The sequence below is a fragment of the Phacochoerus africanus genome, chromosome 11, assembly GCF_016906955.1.
Source record: "Phacochoerus africanus isolate WHEZ1 chromosome 11, ROS_Pafr_v1, whole genome shotgun sequence".
Taxonomy (NCBI): domain Eukaryota; kingdom Metazoa; phylum Chordata; class Mammalia; order Artiodactyla; family Suidae; genus Phacochoerus; species Phacochoerus africanus.
The window spans coordinates 104,007,561-104,030,755 of record NC_062554.1 but is presented as its reverse complement, the minus strand read 5'-3'; the positions used below and the strand labels follow the sequence as shown (position 1 = coordinate 104,030,755).

General features: G+C 41.3%; 1 protein-coding gene across 2 annotated transcripts in view; it reads right to left on the bottom strand.

Moving 5' to 3' along the window:
- The window catches only part of LHFPL3 (LHFPL tetraspan subfamily member 3), a 556,240-nt gene that overhangs the window by 112,745 nt on the left and 420,300 nt on the right, over window positions 1-23,195 (bottom strand). The window contains exon 3 of one of the 2 annotated variants that reach the window (XM_047753280.1): window positions 17,923-17,961. The exons of the other annotated variant lie outside the window; for it this stretch is intronic. Coding sequence (XP_047609236.1) covers window positions 17,936-17,961 — 26 coding nt within the window. The 3' untranslated portion in view covers window positions 17,923-17,935. Of the gene's footprint in view, window positions 1-17,922; window positions 17,962-23,195 lie in introns of those variants that run through there. 2 annotated transcript variants of the gene reach the window in all.

The following is a 23,195-nucleotide window of genomic DNA, read 5'->3' as shown; positions in this document are numbered from 1 at the left end:
TGCAGGGCGTAGAGTATGAGAAGTGGTGAGAGGTGAAGGGGTGAAATGTTGCAAAAGACCTGGTTGGCTGTGCTAAGGAGTTTGGCTTCCCCAACAGGCAAAGGGAAACTACTAAAGTGGTTTGGCAGGACAGTGTTGTAGTGCCATATGCATCATAGAAAGGCTGCTCCGGCTTCACAGTAGATAACGGAGCAGAAGAGGCAACGTGGGAGCAGGGAGACCAGTTAAGAAGGCAGGAGCAATCCAGGAGAGACAATGATGGCCGTGCAGACTTTTGCTGAGGAGAAGGTTGTGGTGGATTGAGGACGACCACAAATACGAGGATCCCTCTTCCCATTGAGAGATGGGTGTCTCTGTCTTCTTCCTTAAACCTGGGTTGGCTTAGGACTAGCTGACCAAGAGAATAAGGCAGAAATAATACTGTAACAGATGCCATACTCAGGCTCTAAGAGATTGGCAGCCTTCTTTTTCCATAACTTGGAACCCTTGTTCTTAGATCCCTGACCTGCATGAGATGACTAGACAACCTGGCTGGAAGGACCATGTTAGAGAAGTCCTGAGGCTACGTGGAGCAGGATAGAGTCCCAGATTTCTGGTTATGTCTGCCAAAGTGCCAGGCATGAAAGTGAAGACATCTTGGGACCTCTAGACCAGCCTAAATGAATGTCATTGAGTGACCCCAGTTCATGCCACATGGAACAGAAAAATTGCCTTACAAAGCCCTGCCTGAATTTCTGACTTACAAGATGATGAACATAATAGAATGATTGTTGCTTTGAGCCACTAGGTTTTGGGGTAGTTTGGTTTGCAATAATAGATAATCGCAATGGTTTCAATAACTGAATCCCCCAAACATTAATCTTTAAGGGGCAGGCAGTGGAAGAGAGGCCTTCCCAGCAGAACAAATCATAAGCAAGGAGGAAAACAGGGAGAATGTGTTATCATGGAAGTCAAAAGAAGAGAGTTGTTCAGAGAAGAAGAGGTGGTTATCAGCTGCTGAAAAGAAAAAAGATAAGGACTAAACTGTCCTTGAGATTTAATGGCATAGAGGTCACTGATGACACTGCTTGCTGAAAGTCTGGTAAATCCAGAAGACAGTTTTGCAGTGAGGAATTAGAAGCAGAAGGTGGAAAGAGGGTAGATGCAGGGTTGATAAAGGTTGTTATTTTTTATTCATTTTAATTTTTTTTGCCTTTCAGGGCCATACCGGGGGCATATGGAAGTTCCCAGGCTAGGGGGTTGAATTGGAGCTACAGCTGCCAGCCTACGCCACAGCCACAGCAACGTGGGATCCGAGCCAGGTCTGGGACCTACACCACAGCTCACGGCAATGCTGGATCCCCAACCCACTGAGCGAGGGACCAAACTTGCATCTTCATGGACACCAGTCAAGTTGGTTAGCACTGAGCCAAAGTGGAAATTTCCCTTTCAGGGAGTCTTGGTTCCCATGAAGGAGGGTAGGCTTCTGCACCAGGACTCACTCAAGTGGAAGAAGAGGCCATCCGTGTGTGGGATGAGGAGGAAGTGGCCACCCATGTGTGGGGTGGGGTCCCAACCTGTCCTTGCGCATGAGGGAATCTCTCTGCCCGAAGATGGAGCCACAAGAGGAGGGGCCCTATAAAATTGTAAAATTCCTTCACTTATAGGCAAGATTTTAAGCCTGAAATAGATAAAATATTTTTAAAAATTTATACTATTTAGACAAGTTCCATCTAGAGGTTTTAGCCCTGAAGCTGTGCTACAGAGATGGATTCTTAGCGATGGAACACAGCTGTAAGAAGCCTGCAGGTTGTTGTCAGGCCAGACCTGCTGCATGTGCATGTAGTTTATGTGGAATCCATGTTCAGGGAGAAATGAAAGAAGGAAGGAAATGAAACCTAGAGATCAGGAGTTCTGGGCTATAATCTGTTAAACTATATTTCAGGTACGAAAGATCCAAACACACAATAAGGCATCTCCCTGTCCTCAAGGAGCTGAAGTTTAGTGAGAGGGATGGACATGTGAACCCATGATGATAAGAGGCTCTGCTACTGTGGCGCTTCATGTGTGCTAGGCACTGGTGAAACTTGACATATGTGATTTACACTTAATCATCTCAACCGCCCTCTGAAGTGGGTCCTATTATTATCCTCATTCTACAGAAGGAGAAACTGAGGCATGGAGATCACATAGCTATTAAGTGGCAGAGCTGACCTTGGGCCCAAGGGAGTCAAGCTGCGGGTTTGTGCTGGACAACATGAAGCTGCCCGTAACTGCAATATATGTGAAAGATCTATAGCGGGCTCAGTACAGGGAAAAAAAGAGGGAAGGATGGGTTCCCAAAGGTCACCAGGGGTGTTTAAATTGGGCCTTGAAGAAGACGACTAACTCACACTCACTGAGCCAGGCACTTTGGCAAGTGCTCTATGTAAAATAATGCCATTGAACTGAACACTCCCTGACATCCCTCTGCGGAGGGCTTGGTTATCCTCATCCCCATCTTAGAGAAGGGGGCACTCAAGCACAGGATACTTAGCACTGGCTGAATGTGACAGAGCATGTGCTGGAGGCTGGATTTTAACAGTCTGGTGCCCAGCCAGGGGTACCCAACCTTCACACTGTGGCTGCCTCTGCCCATGAGCTCCAGGGGTAGAAATGGTGGGTGATGGTGGGAGGGGACCTGGGGCCTGGGGCAGAGGGAGTATGCTGGCCAAAGTAGGAGGAGGTGTGTGTGGGAGATGCCTTGGATGCTAGTGGGCTCAGGGAGTTTCTGCAGAGGACACGTAATTGCTGAAAAGCTAGAGAAACACAGAGTGAGGGATTTAAATTCTACTTGGGAATGGGGATAATTCTTCCTTCCACATAAGTATGCAGAGATCAGGGCACCTCTTGGGTGAATCTGTGGAGTGGTAAAGTCTGTGGTTGGTGTGTTCCTGCCTCCCCTCACCCCCCAACCCCACCCCCACCCCCAGGCACACATCCCAAACTCAAGCAGCTCAGTCATTCCAAGAACCAATTGGTTCTGGCTTTGTGAGGCAATGGCTGATCAAAGGACTTGAGTCCAGGCTGGGTACCATTTCCATCCCTGTGCAAGGTGGTGGGAGGACAAGCTACTCACTGTAGGATTAGGCTTTAGATGACTCAAGTCGGTGGGGACCTGGGAGAGCCCACAAAGATGCAAATCTAAAACCAATCAATGTCCTGGTTCCAAAAGCATGGCTGAAGGGTATTGTGAAATGTATGTGGGCTCAGGATTCGGCTAGCCATAGCACCTCTGGCTGCAATGCCCTCGTAGATCTTGCTCTAGTCTCAGGAAGCTGAACCCAGGTTTTCATGGAAAGAACTTGAGTAAGCACTGATTTGGGAGGGAACACAGACATGCCAGCTTCTCTTCTAGTCATCAAATCTTGCCCAGGCCAACAAGCAGCTGGGGAGAAAGGCTGCCAAAATGATTTATTTATATTACAAAGGATCCCCATCCTCCCCTTTCCTTTCACAGGGAGGAATTTCTCCAAAGAACCTGATTTCTACTGTTTCCATTCCAAGCACTTGGAAAGGGAAGGAGAGAAAGCAAATGGTTAATCTACAGCCACTGAGCCAAATATCTGTGAGCCAGAGAGGACGGTGCAATGGCCTCCCTAGTTTTTGGTGGAGTAATTGAATAAGACAAGAGAGTTTCTCCGAAGCACTGGGGGTTTCTGGGAAGGTTGCCTTTGGGGGTTTGGATCAGGACAAGGGAATAATTAGCTGCAAAGGGCGATGAGAAACTGCCGACATAGCAACCAGAAGGCATCCTCAGGAAAAACCTTGTGGCTCCTTATTCCTGTCAGACCTGGAGCCTGCAGCCTTCCCTGACCTGATCCTATGGCAGTGACAAATGAGGACCGATGGGCCATGAGGGGCATCCGCTAAAGTACTTCAGGGCTTATTCGGGTGCCATTCCCTGCTCACCTCTTGCACTCTGTTTTCTAGGAGCCCCTGGAAAGAAAATACCAAGTGCTCAAGCCTCGGCTCACCTCCAAACATATCAGAGAATGTGCAGAGACCCATCAGAAATCATACATAGCGCACTGTCCCTTCAAGGCAGAAAATGAAGACAGAGGAGCTGGTTTCTTTCTCCCAAGGCCACACCATAAATCTATGGGGCTCTATTTTGTTTCTTGCTTCTCTTTCCTGTGGCCCTGACAACTTGAGACTCCTAGAGGACATGGCACTCAGAAGCAGACAGCACTGTGCCCTCCAGGTGATGCTGGAACGTTATGTTCTTTCCCAGTGAACTCAGGACAGAGTTCACTAAATTGAGCATCGTTATTTCTCAAGGGGGGCTTTTCTCAGCTGAATCAGAGGTGAGAGGTGTGCAGCCATAGGTAGGTATGTTCATTCTCCTTGTCGTAAAACCCTGTCATGGTTTTGACAGGATAGGATTAGTTGGGCAACTAGACTAGTCAACCAGTCTGATACATATCTACACACTGTAAAACAGGAAACCAGACACAGGGGAAATATGCAATGAAAATAAAGCATCTACATGTCAGTACAAATATTCGGGATGTTCAAACAGTCATTTCTCATTAGATTAAGACTAGAGATTCTCCAAGTGTGGACCTGATAGGGACAGCATATAGGGACAAAGTAGGTGGCTAAATAGTTAACCCATCTAGGGGATTGTAAGTAAAGAAAAAAGTATGGGAGACCCCTGTAAATTAGTGATCACTCAAGAAAGTAGGCTTGCTTAACAACAAAGCCAAGCAAACTTAGCAACAAAACCATGCAACAGAAGCATGAGATATGCTCCAAACAACAAAACAATGATGGAATGAGACCCACATCCTGCCCAGTGAGGTCAGTAAGTTAATGATTCCTAGGACAAGCTTCTCTGCTCATACTAAAAACAAAAATACAGGAAGAGGTAACATACAGTGAAATCTAAGATGATTGATCATATCTTAGTATATGCTCATTTTCACTGTGCCATGACAGTCCCAGTTTGACAAGGTAGGGACAAGAAAACTCCCCTGCTGGACATAGAGGATGAGCTGATCATGGAAGCCTGATGCCTGCTCAAGACTGAAGGTGGTCTTCTCCCCGTCCCCATTTTTCCTTTGATTATAGAACTATAGCCCACTAGATTCTCGGGGAGTGGCAATCCCTTGCCCGCCTGCATGTATTTCACACCAGCATCTTATTCTAACAAATCACTTCTCCCATCCAAGTACTAACCCGGTCTGACCCTGCTTGGCTTCTGAGATCAGACAAGGATTGGGCACATTCAGGTGGTATGACCAGTAGACATATCATTTCTCATCTATCTCTTTGCCTCTCCCTGAATTCTTTCTGCGCTGAGACATAGCAAAGCTCCTCAGAGCACCCCCCCCGCCCCCCGCCCCAGGTGCCACCTAGTGGTGTCAGAACCAGGACCGGTAGATTCCTATCACCTAGGGGCTTGTTGGAAATGCACATTCTTGGGCCTCGGCCCAGACCTCTGGATCGGAAATCCTGGGGGTGAGCCCCAGTGAAAAGAGAAGCCTGGAAGGTGATTCTGATGCACTCTGCTAGGTGAGAACCATTGATTTACATGGGCCTAAGTAAAAGGGGGAGCAGGCAGAAGGCTCTTGTGCCTGGACTGGGACTTCAGGGTATTTCACGTACAGCCCTGAGCTGGGAGGAAGGGGGAGAGGGCTGGATTGGCTGGGGGTAGGGGAGACCCATAGGTGGCTTGGTAGCATGGATCTGGGGTATGAATCTTTTTTTTTTCTTTTTTTCTTTTTAGGGCCGCACCTGTGGCACATGGAGATTCCCAGGCTAGGGGTCCAATTGGAGCTAAAGATGCCAGCCTACACCACAGCCACAGCAATATGGGATCTGAGTGGAGTCTGTGACCCACACCACAGCTCATGGCAATGCCAGATCCTTAACCCACTGAGTGAAGCCAGGGATCAACCCCACAACCTCATGGTTCCTAGTCGGACTTGTTTCTGCTGTGCCACGACAGGAACTCCTCAGGTACGAATCTTTAAAGTTGCTTTGTTTGGCATTAAAATCATGGCAATAGGCTAAATGTCATATTTCCAAATACTTGTTTCTTATTAGTGTGGGCATATAATTTTAGTTGTAGCCTGGGCGACTCTGGACTCCCAGTCCTTTGTATCTATCATGTTCACAATGATGAAGCTTTAATGTTCTTAGGGATACATTTAGAATTATATCCACTGAATCGATACACATCTACACCTTAAACCCCCGCAAGAAAGTAGGGACAGAAGCTATTTTTGGAATTTCATTTCCCTTCTTTCCTCCTACATATTCCAAGTTTGGGGTGGGGTGGGGGTGGCTTGGAGAGAATGAAAGAGGGGTAGGGAGGAGGAGAAATAGTGAAGGTGATGGAGACTGAGTGATTGGTAGGGAGAAGACGAGAGAGAGGGCCTGGTGAGCAACCAGAGGGATTTGGGTGAAAGGGGCTATTGTCTATTTCTTTCTTTCTTTCTTTTCCTTCCCTCCCTCCTTCGCTTCCTTCCTTCCTCCCTATGGCTGTACCTGCAGCATATGGAAGTTCCTAGGTTAGGGGTCAAATCAGAGCTACAGCTGCCAGCCTACACCACAGACACAGCAATATTGGATCAGAGCCATATCTGTGACCTATGCTGTACCTTGCAGCCATGCCAGAGCGAGTCCAGGAATCGAACCCACATCCTCATGGATATTACGTTGGGTTCTTAACCTCCCGAGCCACAGTGGTAACTCCTGGATCAGATGCATCTTATTTATTTATTTATTTATTTGCCATTTCTTGGGCTGCTCCCGTGGTATATGGAGGTTCTCAGGCTAGGGGTGTAATTGGAGCTGTAGCTGCCAGCCTACGCCAGAGCCACAGCAACATGGGATCCGAGCTGCGTCTGCGACCTACACCATAGCTCACGGCAACGCCGGATCCTTAACCCACTGAGCGAGGTCAGAGACGGAACCCACAACCTCATGGTTCCTAGTTGGATTCGTTAACCACTGCGCCACAACAAGAATTCCTCAGATGCATTTTAGAGTCCATGTGGGAAATCAAGATTTTGGGAAAATGTGAACATGTATTTTTTAATATTCTGATAAGCTGAGAAGGAAAAGAAGACAAAGTTCATAGGATCTTGAAGAAACCCAAAAGAATAAGCCTTTTAGCCAAGAAGAAAGATTGTTACTTGTTGGTTATATTCAGAAGATTTGCATTTTTCAAGTTAATGACTAAAGTAATAAAAGCTTCCAGTTAAATTATTACAGTGGTTCCTTGCTTTAGGGCAAGTCAAAAACCTTTGAGGTTTTAAATCACATTCTTCAGTCTGGCAGGAAAGGGTATTTTAAATTCTTGCAAACTATTTCTCTTATCTTTCTAACTTTTCTCTACCTGGCCCCTAATTCTCACATACTTGGCAGCCAAATTAAAAAAAATTTTTTTTTGGTACATAAAAATGTTGGTATTTGGATACAAATGGTTCATATTAAGAGAGCTGAGGATTCCTTGGAGATATCATTTGGTTACTAACCTATAAAAACTGGTAGCTGTATTTAATTACTTGAAATGCATCATCATTTGGTTATCCTATTTTTGAGCCTTGGTATGAATCAACCTTTGACATGGGCAGTGACAATGGAGTAGGACCCTTGAAATTGAACCTGTCCCAGAAAAGCCAGTGATTTGCTGTAACTGGAGCAATGTTGCTGATGCCTCAGCATTTGCCTTGCCTTGAAGAGGCAGGGCCAGTGGGAATTTTACAGTATGGTTCTGCTCTAATGTATAAAGATGCTGGGACTCATATCTTTTGCTTCCTGAATGACGCCTTCTATCCGCCATGCTCTTTGTACTCCAGAGAGAGATCCTCAGAGCAAAACTCCATAAAAGAACACGATCAGAAAGAACTGAATATACAAAAGTTCTTGAATGAAGCAAATGGGTATCTTGATGCCTAGCATATAAGTAATCAAAGCACTCTTTTTCTATAAAGCCCAAGCTCTAGAAAACCCTGGGTCCTAGTGATGGGCACTTGGCTAGCGGCTTTCCTTGGGTTTATGTACTGGAATAGTTAAAGGTTTTGCTTGACCTCAGGTTGCAAAGACTTTTTTTTTTTCTACAGTATTTGAGTGAAGGTACAGAAGTGTACAGTGCAGTGGTTAGAAGTGGGCTCTGGAAACTGGCTGCCTGGGACCAAATTCGGGCTTTATTGCTGATTAGCTGAGTGATATAGTACAAGTTATTTAAAAATCTTTTGCATCAGTTTTTTTTCTCTAAACATATTTTTTATTAAAGTATAAGTTGATTTATAGTGTTGTGCCAATTTCTGCTGTATAGTATAGTGACCTAGTTATATATATAAATATTCTCTTTCTCATATTATCTTCCATCATGTTCTGTCCCAAGAGATTAGATATAGTTCCCTGTGCTTTACAGTAGGACCTCACTGCTTATCTATTCTCAATGTAATAGCACACCATTATATCTGTACAATGGTGCTGATGGCCCTACAATGGTGCTGATGGCCCAAGGTTAGTGTCAGGTAACACTGTAAAGTGCTCAGAACCATGCCTGGCACACAGCAAGCACTCAACAAGTTTAGCTTCTTCTACAATGAACTTCTAATATCACTTGCACACTTCACAGGGCCCTGTAAGAAGAGAAAGCACTGTTCTCCTCCTTTCTTTTCTCCCTTCCTTCTGTCACTTTTCTCTCTACCCATTTCTATTTCTTTGCCACATTCCACAAGGGACCTGAAGCTGAGGAGTGACACTGAGCATGTTTAGTGCTGTGTGTGGACAGAGCCCTGTCTAAAAGCCGAGAGGCTGAATTCTCTTCCTGGCTTTACCATGAACTAGCTGTGTGACTGTGCTGAAGTTTTCTTGCCTTCTGTATTAGTTTGCCAGGGCTCCCTTAACAAAGTATGACAACTGGGTGGCTTAAAACAACAGAAACATATTGCCTCAGAGCCCTGGAGGCTAGGGGTCCAAACCATGGTGTCGGCAGGGCAGGTTCCTTCTGAGGCTGTCAGGGAGAATCCGCTCCAGGCCTTGTGCCTGGCTTCTGGGGCTCTGCAGGCCATCTTTGGCCTTTCTTGGCTTGCAGAAACATCATCCTTCCCTTAGACTTCTGGCCACACGGTGTTCTCGCTGTGTGAGTGTCTGTGTCCAGGTGTCCTATTTTTAGAAGAGCTGGATTAGGGGCCCACTGGATTCCAGTGTGACCTCATCTTAATTAATTACACTTGTGAGGGCTCTATTTCCAGGTCAGTTCATATTCTGAAGAACTGGGGCAAAAGACTTCAACATATGAATTTGGTTTGGTGAGGGGCACAATCCTAACCTATACACAAGGGGAAACTTCTCAGAGCCTTCCGGATATTGCTGTGCTCTGTGATTCTCTTACAGGGGCATAAAGCATGCATGGTACTTCCCTAACTTACTTAACTAGAGAGCAGTTTTGTTCTGCTTTGGAGAATCCCGATGGTCTCATGCGAATCATGACAGCCTTTGGGACAATGCTGATGGGCTATGACTTCCCTACCACGATCACAGACAATCTGGGTTAACCACAACCAAGCTGAAATAGTGCCCCCCCCCCATCTCAGGGCAGAGCCCACCCTGGCTCTCCTCCAGCATCCCCCCGCCTGTCATGGTTAGCTCACTGGGATGATGGATGAAGCTAAGCCAGTGGCCCCTCCTTGCCCTGACAATTTCTTGGTGGGTGACAGACCCTCCCGGGGGCCTTTCTGGCTTAAAGACAGCTGGTGTGGGTGCTAGGGAGGCTGGCGGCTACATTTACATTCAAGCAGCTGTGATCCCATACAAACTAGAAGGGAAAGCCCACAAGGGAGAAAAAGACTTACTCATAAAATTTTAATAAATAGGTTAAAAGAAAAACCTGCCTCAGAGTCACTTTGTGTTGCTGTCAGCAAGCACATCTTTCATGGCAAGCTGACACTCTTGTCGACAGTGCTGTTAACAGCATTCTGAATAAGGTAATTACCCAATAAAGTTAATGTTAGCCAAATTGCACAGAACGTGAATTAAAAATATATCTGATTGCAGGATTGAAGCCTGAGTCATGTGTATTACTCACTGAATGTGTGGTTTTCCTCCCTCAAGAATAGGAAATGTCATGGGAAGGAGGCTACCATTTATATTCTGGAGGTGAACCCACTCCTGGAAGGAGGAGCCTTGAGGAGGCTTTCTTCTCTATCTCAAGTCAGCAAGCAAATGAAATTTCTGCTTGCTGCTTTATCTCTGTGTGATGTTTCCATTCACTTTGCAGGGCAGAGTGCAGTTCAGCACAGCTATCCTTTTCCTTGAAGAGGGAGCTGAGGTGGCATTAGAAAGGGAAAGAGCACTACTGTAGGGGTTCCAGTGTCCTGCAGGACTGGTGCAAGGAAACAATCTGAGCCACTGTCTGAGCTCTCCTGTCTGCATCCCTGGAATCACAAAGCTGTGAGACAGATCACACAAAGGTTTGAGTAGAGAGAGGACCTGGGGTCAAGAGAATTGTGTTCTAATAGTCACTATGCCATTAACTAACTGAATGATTTTTGGCAAGTCAGTACTCTTTTTTATGCCTCATTTTTCTCATCTGTCAAATGGAGGTAAAAAAATTCACTCTATCCCTCTGGAGTGAGATAATGAAAAGAAAAATAGGCATGGCAGTATCATGAATATAAGTAGTTATTATTAGTCTTAAATGACTGGCCAGTAGGGAAGTTGCCATTTTAGGATATTAAAAAGAAAAGACAACAGAAACTAATCAAAATCAAAACTAAAACCAAGGGGCTTCCTAACAAACATAAATACATGCTAGATGGCTTCACTAGTGAATTCTACCAAACATTCAAAGAATTAATACCAATTCTGATCAAGGTATTAAAAAAATAGAAGAGGATGAAGTACTTTCAAACTTATTTTGTGAAGCCAGCATTATCTTGATACCACAACTAGACAAGGATGCCAAAAGAAAATTATGGGTGAATATCCATAATACCCATAGATGTAAAAATTCCTAACAAAATATTAGCAAACCAAATTAAATGTTAAATGTTATACACAATGATCAGGTGGGACTTATTCCAAAGATGCAAGGTTGGCTCAACATCCACAAATCAATCAATGTGATACATTAATAAAATGAAGAATAAAAATAATATGACTATCTCAATAGATGCAGAAAAAGCATTTGACAAACTTCAACATCTATTTATGATGAAAAACTCTCAACAAAGTGGGTATAGAGGGAACATATTTCATGACAAGCACATACCTAACATTGTATTCAATGGTGAAAAGTTGAAAGCTTTTCTTCTAAGATCAGGAATAAGACAAGGATGCCCATTCTTGCCACTTTCATTCAATAAAGTATTTGAAGTCCTATCCAGAGCAATTAGACAAGAAAAAGAAATACCAGGCATGCAAATTGGAAAGGAACGCAGGTGACATATTATATATAGAAAACCCTAAATATTTTACCAAAAACAGAATAAATGAATTCAGTAAAATTGTAAGATACAAAATCAATATGTAAAAGTCTGCTGCATTTCTACACACTAATACTGAACAATCAGAAAGAGAAATTAAGAAAACAACCTGATTTATAATTGCACCAAAAAGAGTAAAACATCTAGGAACAAATTTAACCACCTATATATTGAATAAGATATTAGTAAGAAAAACACAATACAAATAAATGGAAAAATATTCTCTGCTCAGGGATTATAAGAAGTTAATATTGTTGAAATACCCATACCACACAAGGAAATCTATGGATTCAATGCAATCTCTATCAAAATTCTAATGGAATTTTTCACAAAATGGAACAAATAATCCTAAAATTTGTATGGAACCACAAAAGAACAAATATAGCTAAAGCAATTTTGAGAAAGAGGAATAAAGCTGGAGGCATCATGCTCCCTGATTACAAGCTATATTACAAAGCTACAGTAATCAAAAACCAGTATGGTATTTGCATAAAAACAGATATAGACACATAGATTAATTAATTAAGATTAATCTATTAATACATAGATTAATAAAGAATCAGATAAAACCCACTCAAATATGGTCAATTAATTTATGACAAAGGAGTTAAGAATATACAATGGGGAAAGGACATTCTCTTCCACAAATGGTGCTGGGAAAACTCAACAGTCATGTGCAAAAGAAAGTAATTGGATCACTATCTTACGCGATACACAAATTAACTTAAAATCGATTCTAAATGTAAGAACTGAAACTATAAAATTCCTAGAAGAAAACGTAAGCTCCTTGATATTGGTTTTGGTAATAATTTTTTTTTTTTGGATTTGACACCAAAAGCTAAAGCAACTCAAGTAAAAATAAGCAAACAGGACTTTACATCAAGATTCAAAGCTTCTGCAAGGAAAGGAAACCACCTGAAAAATGAAAAGGCAACCAAACGAGTAGAAGAAAATATCTGCAAATTATAAATGTGATATGGGGCTAATATCCAAAATATATAAAGAACTCATACAACTCAATAGTAATACCCCAAATAATCCACTTTAAAAATGATCAGAGGACCCAAATAGACATTTTTCCAAAGCAGACATGCAGATGGTCAACAGGTACATAAAAAGATATAATTGGTACATCAGTAGTCATCAGGAAAATGGAAATCAAAATCACAGTGAGATATCACCTCACACCTGTCAGAATGGCTATTATCAAAAGGGCCATAAATAACAAGTGTTGGCAATGCTGTAGAGAAAAGGGAACCCTTATGCACTCTTGGTAGGAATGTAAATTGTTGAGCCACTGTGGAAAACATTATGGAGCTTTCTCAAAAAAATTAAAAATATAACTACCATATGACCCAGCAATTCCACTTCTTAGTTTTTATCCAAAGAGAATGAACACACTAATTGAAAAAGATATCTGCACTCTCATATTTGTTGCAGCATTGTTCAATAGCCCAAAACCTGAAAACAACCTAAGTATCTACAAACAGACGAATGGAAAAAGAAGGTAAATACAATGGGACACTACTCAGCCATAAAAAGAATGAAATCCTGCCATTTTTGACAACATGGATGAACCTTGAGGGCATTACGCTAAGTGAAATAAGTCAGAGAAAGATGCATCCTCACTTGTATGTGGTATCTAAAACAAAACAAACCAAAAATTAAACAAGCTCTAGATATTAAAGAATAGATTGGCAGTTGACAGAGGCAAGGGAGAGGAGGTAGGGGCAATAGGAGAAAGGGGTCAAATGTACAAATTTCAAGTTATAAACTAAATGTCATGGGATGTGATGTACAGCATGTTGACATAGTTAAAAATATTCTAGGAGTTCCTGTCGTGGCTCAGTGGTTAACAAATCCGACTAGGAACCATGAGGTTGCGGGTTCGATCCCTGGCCTTGCTCAGTGGGTTAAGGATCCAGTGTTGCCATGAGATGTGGTGTAGGTTGCAGATGTGGCTCACATCCTGCGTTGGCTGTGGCTCTGGTGTAGACCAGCAGCTACAGCTCTGATTCGACCCCTAGCCTGGGAACCTCCATATGCTGTGGGAGTGGCCCTAGAAAAGGCAAAAAGACAAAGAAAAAAAAAATTCTATTGACTATTTGAAAGTTGTTAAGAGAGTAGATCTTAAAAGTTCTCCTCACAAGAAAAAAATTCGTAACTGTGTACGGTGACATGTTAACTAGACGTATTACAGTGATCATTTTACAGTAATTGAGTAAACCTGAAACTAATATGTGAATTGTACCTTAATAAAAATAAATAAAATTAAGGGTAAATTCTGGGCTCAGGGGAAAAAAAATCTGGGGTCTCTATTTTCTTCAGAGAGTAAGCAAAGTGGTAGGCTAAGCAAATCATTGAGATGAGTATGATGAACAGTGGGAGAAATATTAATTAGTAGCTACAAAATAAAGCCAAAATAACAATAATCATTGGGCTAAAAAACTAATTTTCTTAAAAAAAATGAGTGAAATTCTCAAAATGTAACATAACTGGAACTATATAACCAGTATATATTCCCCCAAACTGTAGAATTGGAGAATATGGATATAGTCTTACCTGAAGCAAATGCTGTATCAAATGGCATCATTATCTAGCAGAAAGAGCACTGAGCAGACAGATGCTACCTCTGACATGAACAAATCACAAGAAAACCACTTCTGTGCCAATGTTCTCAAGCCTATACAATGGCGATTATTCCTGTTCTCTTCAGCTTATAGGGTTGAATGAAGTGAAATAAAATACATCTCTGAAAAGGTGAAAAGTGCCATAAAATAAGGAGGTATCACTATTCTAATCGTTTAGTCTGGTTTCTGTTCTTACACCAATTCAATTCAACAAGCATTGATTGGAGGGCTTATAGGCCAAGTGTGGTAAGTGGTAAAAAGGTTACTCACATACATGGCTATGTGGAGCTAGAGGAGAAAAGGGTAGATTCTGGCTAGAAGGGCTGAGAAGGGTTCATTACAGAGGTGATGTGTGAGCTGCCCCCGAAAGGTCTGAGCAAGCAAAGATTCGTTTGTTTGTTCATTCATTCATTCCATCAGCACTTGTTGAGCTCCACTACTGTGCCGAGCACGATTCAAGGGCCTTGGGAGTTTATGATGAACAGAAGGAAGATCCCCTTACATTCTAGTGTAACTTACATTCTAGTGGAGGAAGTTGGGGGATGGGTGAGGCAGAAGATGCATGTGAGGGTGAGGAAAGATCATCCTGGGAGATAGCAGAATTAACAAAGACAGAGAAAGGGAACCCACATGGGCTATGGAAGAAAGTTTCATTTCTACTTTTATTTCAGATTAGTTGGTAGTAAGTGTCTAGAATCGATGTTGAGGAAGATTCTGAGGATTCCTTCTGGCTCAGGTAGAAGAGTGACAGGATTGATTAATGATGTCTGCAATGGATGTGGAAAGGGAGAACTAGAGGATGGATGCTAGATGTTTGCCATTCCCATGTGGCTGGATTATACCTGTGCCATTATAGCCTATGCTCTTCTAGGCTCCTGAGAATGTTATGAAGCTCAATAGGCAAGTAGTATTAAGTCCAGCAGTTACGTGTACATGAAAAATTATTCAGATATTCCCAGAGCAAGGCTCTCCTACATAAATGGAAGTGTCACTGGTCTACTTTTGTAATCTTATATCTCCTCTACACTGATACCATAGTAACTGTGTAATGCAGCTATGTTTCACAGAACCTGTATCTGTTTGTGGTGCCAATTCTTTCTGTTTGTGGGCTCTCTGAATTCCAGCTCAAAGTGAGCATTAGCCTCTTAGATTCTCGGAAATTTAAGCTGCTTATTTTCCATTGTTGTTTTCTGTTTGGAGTCATCTCACAACATCTGAGAAAGAGAATGATCTATTTCTTTCCTTGAAGTCTCCCAAGGAAACTACACAGCTCTCCTTGTTGACTCACCTTTGCCTCATACCTTATGGTGTATCGGGGTTTCAGGATATCTCCCACTAGGATGACTCTAGCTTTCTGGTTGTGCCTCAGGGGCAGATGGGAGGAAATATTATTACTTAGCCTTTGATATGTCTTGTAAATACATAAAGAAAATCCTTTCTCTGTTGAGAGTGTATTGCTTTTAGGCTACCATGTTAGTGCAAAATTTATTTTGTATGTCAAAAGTGTTTATTTTTTCCTATTAGACTGAACTCTAGGAAATCGCCATATTTGAGGTCAAAAAGGCTGTCAGCAATTTTCTGTGGTTCAACCTAATATTTGTAAAGCTTCTTTAACAGTCCTAATCTTGAGGATCTGACCTTTAGAATAAATTAGGGAGACTGTCTTGGACTTACAAAGGCAAAAGAAAAATGAACATTAACATTTTGTTAAAAACATGTCTTTCTGCCTCCAAAGCCCGTTCTTCCTGTTCCCTCCTTAATGACAGTAAGAAAAGCTGCTCAAAAGCCTTCCTTCCCAAACTTGAAGAACTGAATACCCTTCAGCTTGGCTTTTGCAAGTGACATAAAGCTAGAAGGCAGCTTGTCCCTTGTAGTATTCACTAGTTACATGGAAAAAGAAAGTATTTAATGAAAAACTCTGGGATGTTTGAAGTGATATCCATACCCCTATTTGTTTCCAAAATGCCAATTTAGATTCTGGACTAACAATTGAATAACATCTGTGTTTAATAGCCGTTGGAACCTTGCAGGAAGGCAAAGCTGGTGTTCAGAGTAGGTCTTGTCTGAGCATCCCATTTTATGTTATTCATGGAATCCAGTGGCTGCATGTGTATGCAGGTGTGGACATACCTACATGTCTTCATTGACATTTGCATAAAGATTGCAGTGTAACTAAAGAGTGCAACAGAAGACACAAGTCGGAAAGAGGGCTTCAGTCTGGTGGAAGGTGGCAACAAACCCATCTTCTATAAGGGTTTGCTGGGAACAGTGTTCTGCTCCTGGAAATAAAGGTCAAACTAACCTGTGCTCGCTGGACCTAGCTCTCATTGTCTGCAAACTGTCAGTCATGGACATCATGAAGCCAATTGCCTAATCAGCAGGGTTCTGTTGCTGGGAAGGGCAGCATCTACAGATAACAAAGGGACACTGAGAGATTTTGGTTACTGGCACTGTCACCTCATACTATTTCGTCACACAGTACCTCTAGCTATATGGGCAAAGGAGCAGCATCAGGCCTAACTCTGCTGACTTCTCTAATAGAAATGGCAACACCCAGCATGGTTTTCCCTCCTCAGAGATAGGTGTGTGAAGTCAGTTCACAAAAGGCCAGTGAGATGTTGTCCTTTGATGTCAACTTTTCACTAAGCCAAGAAGAGTGTTCTCAGCAAATTCTCAGACTCCCTCAGCCAAATGACCAGGTACTTAAAGCAACATAGAACATGAAGATCAGAACAAGAGATCTGAGATATTCCCAGTAAGAGGAAGGAAGGAAGGAATAGGCATTGTCCTTGCGCCCCCTCCCACTCCTACCCCCGAGCAGAAGAATCACCAGGGTGTTAGAATCGTTGCTCCAGCTCATGTCTATTCTCCTTGGAGGCTGATGTGGAAGATACCAGAAGCTTCTTTTTCTTGACTCAAAGTCATTATCTCAGAGCTCTAGGAGTTAGAGAGCTGAGGATGCCACGTGGCAGGGATGAGGGCAGAAAACAATCTGGGAGCATTCACTTTTTGGTAAAAATGAAATCATATGTCATCTTCTTCAGCTTTGTTCTATAATCTCCTTAAAAGTCATGTCACATGAAGATAATATAAATAAAAATTATTTTACAAGTGGGGAAAAACCACAAATCTGGAGGTGTGGTTGTTAGGAGAGAGAGTCAGAAGCCATTGAACTCCGGGTTTTTATTCTAAAGCCAATCTGTGGATCTGATAATCTATTTTGGTAAATCCATTTAACGCTCATAATTTTTTTTCAACAAAATCACTCCCTGTCTGCAGCGCAAGTTGCAAGGTTTGGGTTTGTACTTTGAGAGGCTTGAAAGGTGCTTAGAAATACAAGGTACTGTAACAAAGTAAACTGAGAACGCCTTATAAAAAAGATTGAAAATATCCACGGGTACCTAAAACTCATTTTGGAAAAGCCTAAAAGCAACTCTTATCCAGATACTACATAAATACTGCCTCGAGAGAATATAATCAGCTTCCACAGGCCTCAGATGATCAGAGGTAGGGTGATTCTGGTAATCTGGTCCCCCCCATCCAGTATTACCTGAATGTCCAGCCCTTCTCTCTAGGTCCTCTCCAGGTGGGCAGCAACCTGCCAGAGGCACCTCTGGGCTTATAGATCCTCCAACATTTCCTTGTCTTCCAGAGCACATTCTCCAACTGCAGGCCCAGATGACCTCTCTCAGCTTCCATCTCATGCCCAGCAACTCTAGTTCTAACAGTTTCTACCTGATCACTACCAGTCTCCTCACTGAAGGCAGCAAACCAGAAGACCGCAGAGAATGAACATGAGGGTTACCTTGACAATCAGCATCTTCAGAAAGCTCCAGCCTATTCCATTAGATCAGAACCTTGACCTTTTAAAAAAAATGATTTGGATTATAACATCATCATTCAAATTTTGGACACATTCAGTGATTTCACTTTTAGCTTTTTAAAAAAATCTGTTCCCTTTTTTCTTTTTTAAAAATTAAAGTATAGCTGATTTACAATATTCCTTCAATTCCTGCTGTACAGCAAAGTGACCTAGTGATACATATATATACATTATTTTCATACTATTTTCCATCATGTTCTAACCCAAGAGATTGGACATAGTTCCCTGTGCTGTACAGTAGGACCCCACGGCTTATCCATTCTAAATGTAATAGTTAGCATCTACCACCCCTAAATCCAAGTTTCTTAATATAAATACAAGCAATCGTAATACTTCACATGATGCTAAGCTCTGCTAAATGCAGTTGTTTCATTTATAAATATTTTCTCCCATTTCTGTGGGTTGCCTTTTCATTTTGTTTATGGTTTCCTTTGCTGTACAAAAACTTTTAAGTTTTAATTAGGTCCCATTTGTTTATTTTTGTTTTCCCTGTCCTTATTCTAGGAGGTGGATCTGAGAAGATACTGTTGCAATTTGTTTCACAGATTGTTTGGCCTATGTGTTCCTCTAAGAGTTTTATAGTATCTGGTCCTACATTTAGGTCTTTAATCCATTTTGAGTTTATTTTTGTGTATGGTGTTAAGAGAATGTTCTAATTTCATTCTTTTGCATGTAGTTTTCTCGTTTTCCCAGTACCACTTATTAAAGAGGCTGTCTTTTCTATATTGCTCATTCTTGCCTCCTTTGTCATAGATTAATTGTCCATAGGTGCTTGGGTTTCTTTCTGGGCTTTCTATCCTGTTCCACTGTTCTATATTTCTGTTTTTGTGCCAGTACTATTCTGTTTTGATGACTGCAGCTTTGTAGTATAGTCTGAAGTCAGGGAGTCTGATTCCTTTAGCTCTACTTTTCTTTCTCAGGATTGCTTTGGATATTCGTGGTCTTTAGGGTTTCCATACAAATTAAAAATTTTTTTGACCTAGTTCTGTGAAAAAGGCCATTGGTAATTTGATAGGGATTGCATTGAATCTATAGATTGCCTGGGTTAGTATACTCATTTTGACAATATTGGTTCTTCTAATCCACAAACATGGTAAATCTTTCCATCTGTTTGTGTCATCTTTGATTTCTTTCATCAGCATCTTATAGTTTTCAGAGTAGGTAGGTTTATTTTTAGGTATTTTATTTCATTTTGATGCAATGGTAAATGGGATTGTTTCCCTCATTTCTTCTTCTGATATTTCATTGCTAGTATACAAAAATGCAGTTGATTTCTGTGTATTAATTTTGTATTCTGCAACTTTATCAAATTAATTGATGAGCTCTAACAGTTTTCTGGTAGCATCTTTAGAATTTTCTAGGTATAGTAGCTTGTCATCTGCAAACAGTGATAGTTTTACTTCTTACTTTCCAATTTGGATTCCTTTTATTTCTTTTTCTTCTCTGCCATGGCTAGGACTTCCAAAACTATGTTGAATAGTAGCGGCAAGAACAGACATCCTTAACTTGTTCCTAGTCTTAGTGAGAATTCTTTCAGCTTTTCACCATTGAGAATGATGTTATCTGTGGGTTTGTCATATATGGCCTTTATTATGCTAAGGTAAGTTCCCTCTATGCCCACCTCCTGGAGGGTTTTTATCAGATATGGGTATTAGATTTTTGTCAAAAGATTTTTCTGCATCTATTGAGAGGATCATATGGTTTTTATTCTTCAGTTTGTTAATGTGGTGTATCACACTGATTGATTTGCAGATATTGAAAAATCCTTGCATCCTTGAGATAAATCCTTCTTGATTGTGGTGTATGATCCTTTTAATATATTGTTGGATTTTGTTTGCTAGTATTTTGTTGAGGATTTTTGCATCTATCTTCATCAGTGATATTGGCCTGTCTGTAATTTTCTTACTTTTTGTGGTATCTTTGTCCTGTTTTGGTATCAGGGTGATGGTGGCCTCATAGAATGAGGTTTGGAATGTTCCTTTCCCCGCAATTTTTTTTGGAATAGTTTCAGAAGGATTGGTGTTAACTCTTCTCTAAATTTTTGAAAGAATTCACCTAAGAAGCCATCTGGGTCTTGGATTTTTTTTTTTTTGCAAGTTTTCAAATCACAGTTTCAATTTCAGTAATTGTGATTGGTCCCTTCATCTTTTCTCTTTCTTCCTGGTTTAGTCTTGGAAGACTGTACCTAAGAATTTGTCCATTTCTTCAAGGTTGTCTATTTTATTAGCATATAGTTGCTTGTAGTAGTCTCTTATGATAGTTTGTATTCTGTGATGTCTGTTGTTACTTCTCCTTTTTCATTTCTAATTTTATTGATTTGAATCATCTCTTTTTCTTGATGAGTCTGGCTAAGGATTTATCAATTTTATTGATCTTTTCAAAGAACCAGCTTTTAGTTTCATTGATCTTTTCTATTGTTTTCTTCATTTCTATTTATTTCTGCTCTGATCTTTATGATTTTTTTCCATTGGCTGACTTTGCATTTTGTTTGTTCTTCTGTCATTGCTTTTTGTGTAAAGGTAGGTTGTTTGAGATTTTTCTTGTTTCCTGAGGTAGGCTTGTATTGCTATAAACTTCCCTCTTAGAACTGCTTTTGTGGCATACCATAGGTTTTGAATTGTTGAGTCTTTGTTGTCATTTGCCTCTAGGTATTTTTAAATTTCCTCTTTGATTTCTTCAGTGATACACTGGCTGTTTACTAACATGTTGTTTAGTCTCCACGTGTTTGTGGGTTTTTTGCAGTTTTTTCATGTTGTTGATTTCTAGTCTTATAGTGTCATGGTCAGAAATGCTGCTTGATATGATTTTAATTTTTAAAAATTTACTAAGGCTTGATTTGTGGCCCAGAATGTGATCTATCCTAGAGAATGTTCTGCGTCCACTTGAGAAGAATGTGTATTCTGCTGCTTTTGGATGGAATATTCTATAAATATCTATTAAGTCCACCTGGGCTAATGCATCATTTAAGGCCTGTGTTTCCTTGTTGATTTTTCTGTCAGGATGATCTGTCCACTGCTGTAAATGAGGGTGTTAAAGTCCCCACTATTATTGTGTTGTTGTTGATTTCTCCTTTTAAGGCCGTTAGCAGTTGCCTTACATATTGAGGTGCTCCTATGTTGGGTGCATGTATGTTTACAATTGTTATATCTTTCTTTTGGATTGATCCTTTGATCATTATGTAATGACCTTCTTTTTCTTTTCCATCTAGAGACATTCCCTTAGTATTTGTTGTGAAGCTGGTTGAGTGGTGCTAAATTCTATTAGCTTTTGCATGTCTGTAAATGTTTGATTTCTCCTTCAAATCTGAGACTATTTTTGGTTGGAGGTTTTTTTTTTTTCTTCTTAAAATCACTTTAAGTATATTGTACTACTCCCTTCTGGCCTGCAGGGTTTCTGCTGAAAAATCAGCTGACAACATTTTTGGGACTCCCTTATATGTTATCTGTGGCTTTTCCCTAGCTGCTTTTAATATTTTCTCTTTGTCTTTAATTTTGATCAGTTCAATATGTGTCTTGGGGTGTTCCTCCTTTGGTTTATTTTATACAGTATTTGTTGTGCTTCCCGATTTGAGTAAATGATTCTTTTCCCATGTTAGGGAAGTTTTCAGCTATTATTTCTTCAAATATTTTCTTTGGCATTTTCTCTCTATCTTCTCTTTCTGGCACCCTTATAATGTGAATGTTTGTACATTTAAGGTGTTCTAGAGTTCCCTTAGACTCTCCTCATTTCTTTTCATTCTTTTTTCTTTATTCTTTTCCACATTAGTGATTTCCAGCAGTCTGTCTTCCACCTCACTTATTCATTCTTCTGTCTCCTATAAACTGCTATTGGTTCCTTCTAGTGAATTTTTTATTTTGGTTATTGAATTTTGGATCTCTGCTTTAATCTTTAAATCTTCTATTTATTTGTTCAGTGTTTCTTCTAATTTATCAGTCCTTGCCTCCAATTTTTTTCCTAAGAACTTGGGTCATATTTACTATTACTATTCTAAAGTCTTTTTCATGGAGGCTGCTAATCACCAGTTCACTTTTTTCTGGGGGGGGGGTTGTCTAGTTCCCTCATCTGGCTTGTATTCCTCTGCCTTTTCATTTTGTTTAGATTTTTTTCAGGCTAAATAGAGTGTTGTAGCCTCTCTTGCTTCTGGTGTCTGCCCCCTTGTGGGGGAAGTTGATACAAAGGCTGGTTATAGGCTTCCTGATAGGAGGAACAGGTACCTGCCCACTGATAGGTGGAGCTAAGTCTTGTCCCTCTGGTGGGTGGGGCTTTGTCTCTGGGTGTGATTAGAGGCAACTATGTGTGTAGGAGGACTTCAGCCAGCCTGTTTTCTGAAGGGTGAGGCTGTGCTCCCACCCTATTTGTTGTTTAGCCTGGGGCTTCTCAGCCCTGGTGGGTGGTGCCAGATTTTTTCCAAAAAAGCAGCCCCAGGGAAACTCACACTGATAAATTTTCCCCAAACCTCTGCCTTCAATTTCTTGCCTTCACAATGAGCCCAGGATTCTCTCCAAGACTTGCAGGTAAGTCTGACCCATATTCTAATGGAGTCCCTACTTTTCCCTGGGACCCAGTGCTCATGGAATCTTGTGTGTGCCCTCCAGGAGTAGAGTCTCTGTTTCCCCCAGTCCTATGGAGCTCTTGCACACACACCCTACTGACCATCAACACTAAATGCTCTGGGGGATCCTCCTCCCAATGCCAAACCCCTGGGCTGGGGAACCTGACATGGCATTCAGAACTCTCACTCCTGTGGGAGAGCCTCTATGATATAGTTATTTTCCAGTCTGCAGGTCACCAACCTGGTGGGTATTAGATTGCTTATATTATGAAAGCGCCCCTCCTACTGTCTTGATGTGGCTTCTTATTTGTCTTTGGTTGTAGGATATCTGTCTTGGTAGTTTCCAGTTTATTTTATTGATGATTGTTCAGCTGTTAGTTGTAATTTTGGTGTTTTTGTGAGAGAAGGTGTGCTTAAGTCTTTTTACTCTGCCACCATCTTGTCCCAATCTCTCCCAGACATCATTTTATTATTTTTTTGGCCATGCCTATGGCATGTGGAAGTTCCCAGGCCAGGAACTGGACCCCTGCAAAGGAAGTGACCTGGGCTGCTGCAGTGACAATGCCAAATCCTTAGCCTGCTGTACCACAAGGGAACTCCTCACTTTATGTATTTTGAGTATGACTTTTGTGGGATATCTAGTAGGTTCCCCAAAACCACAG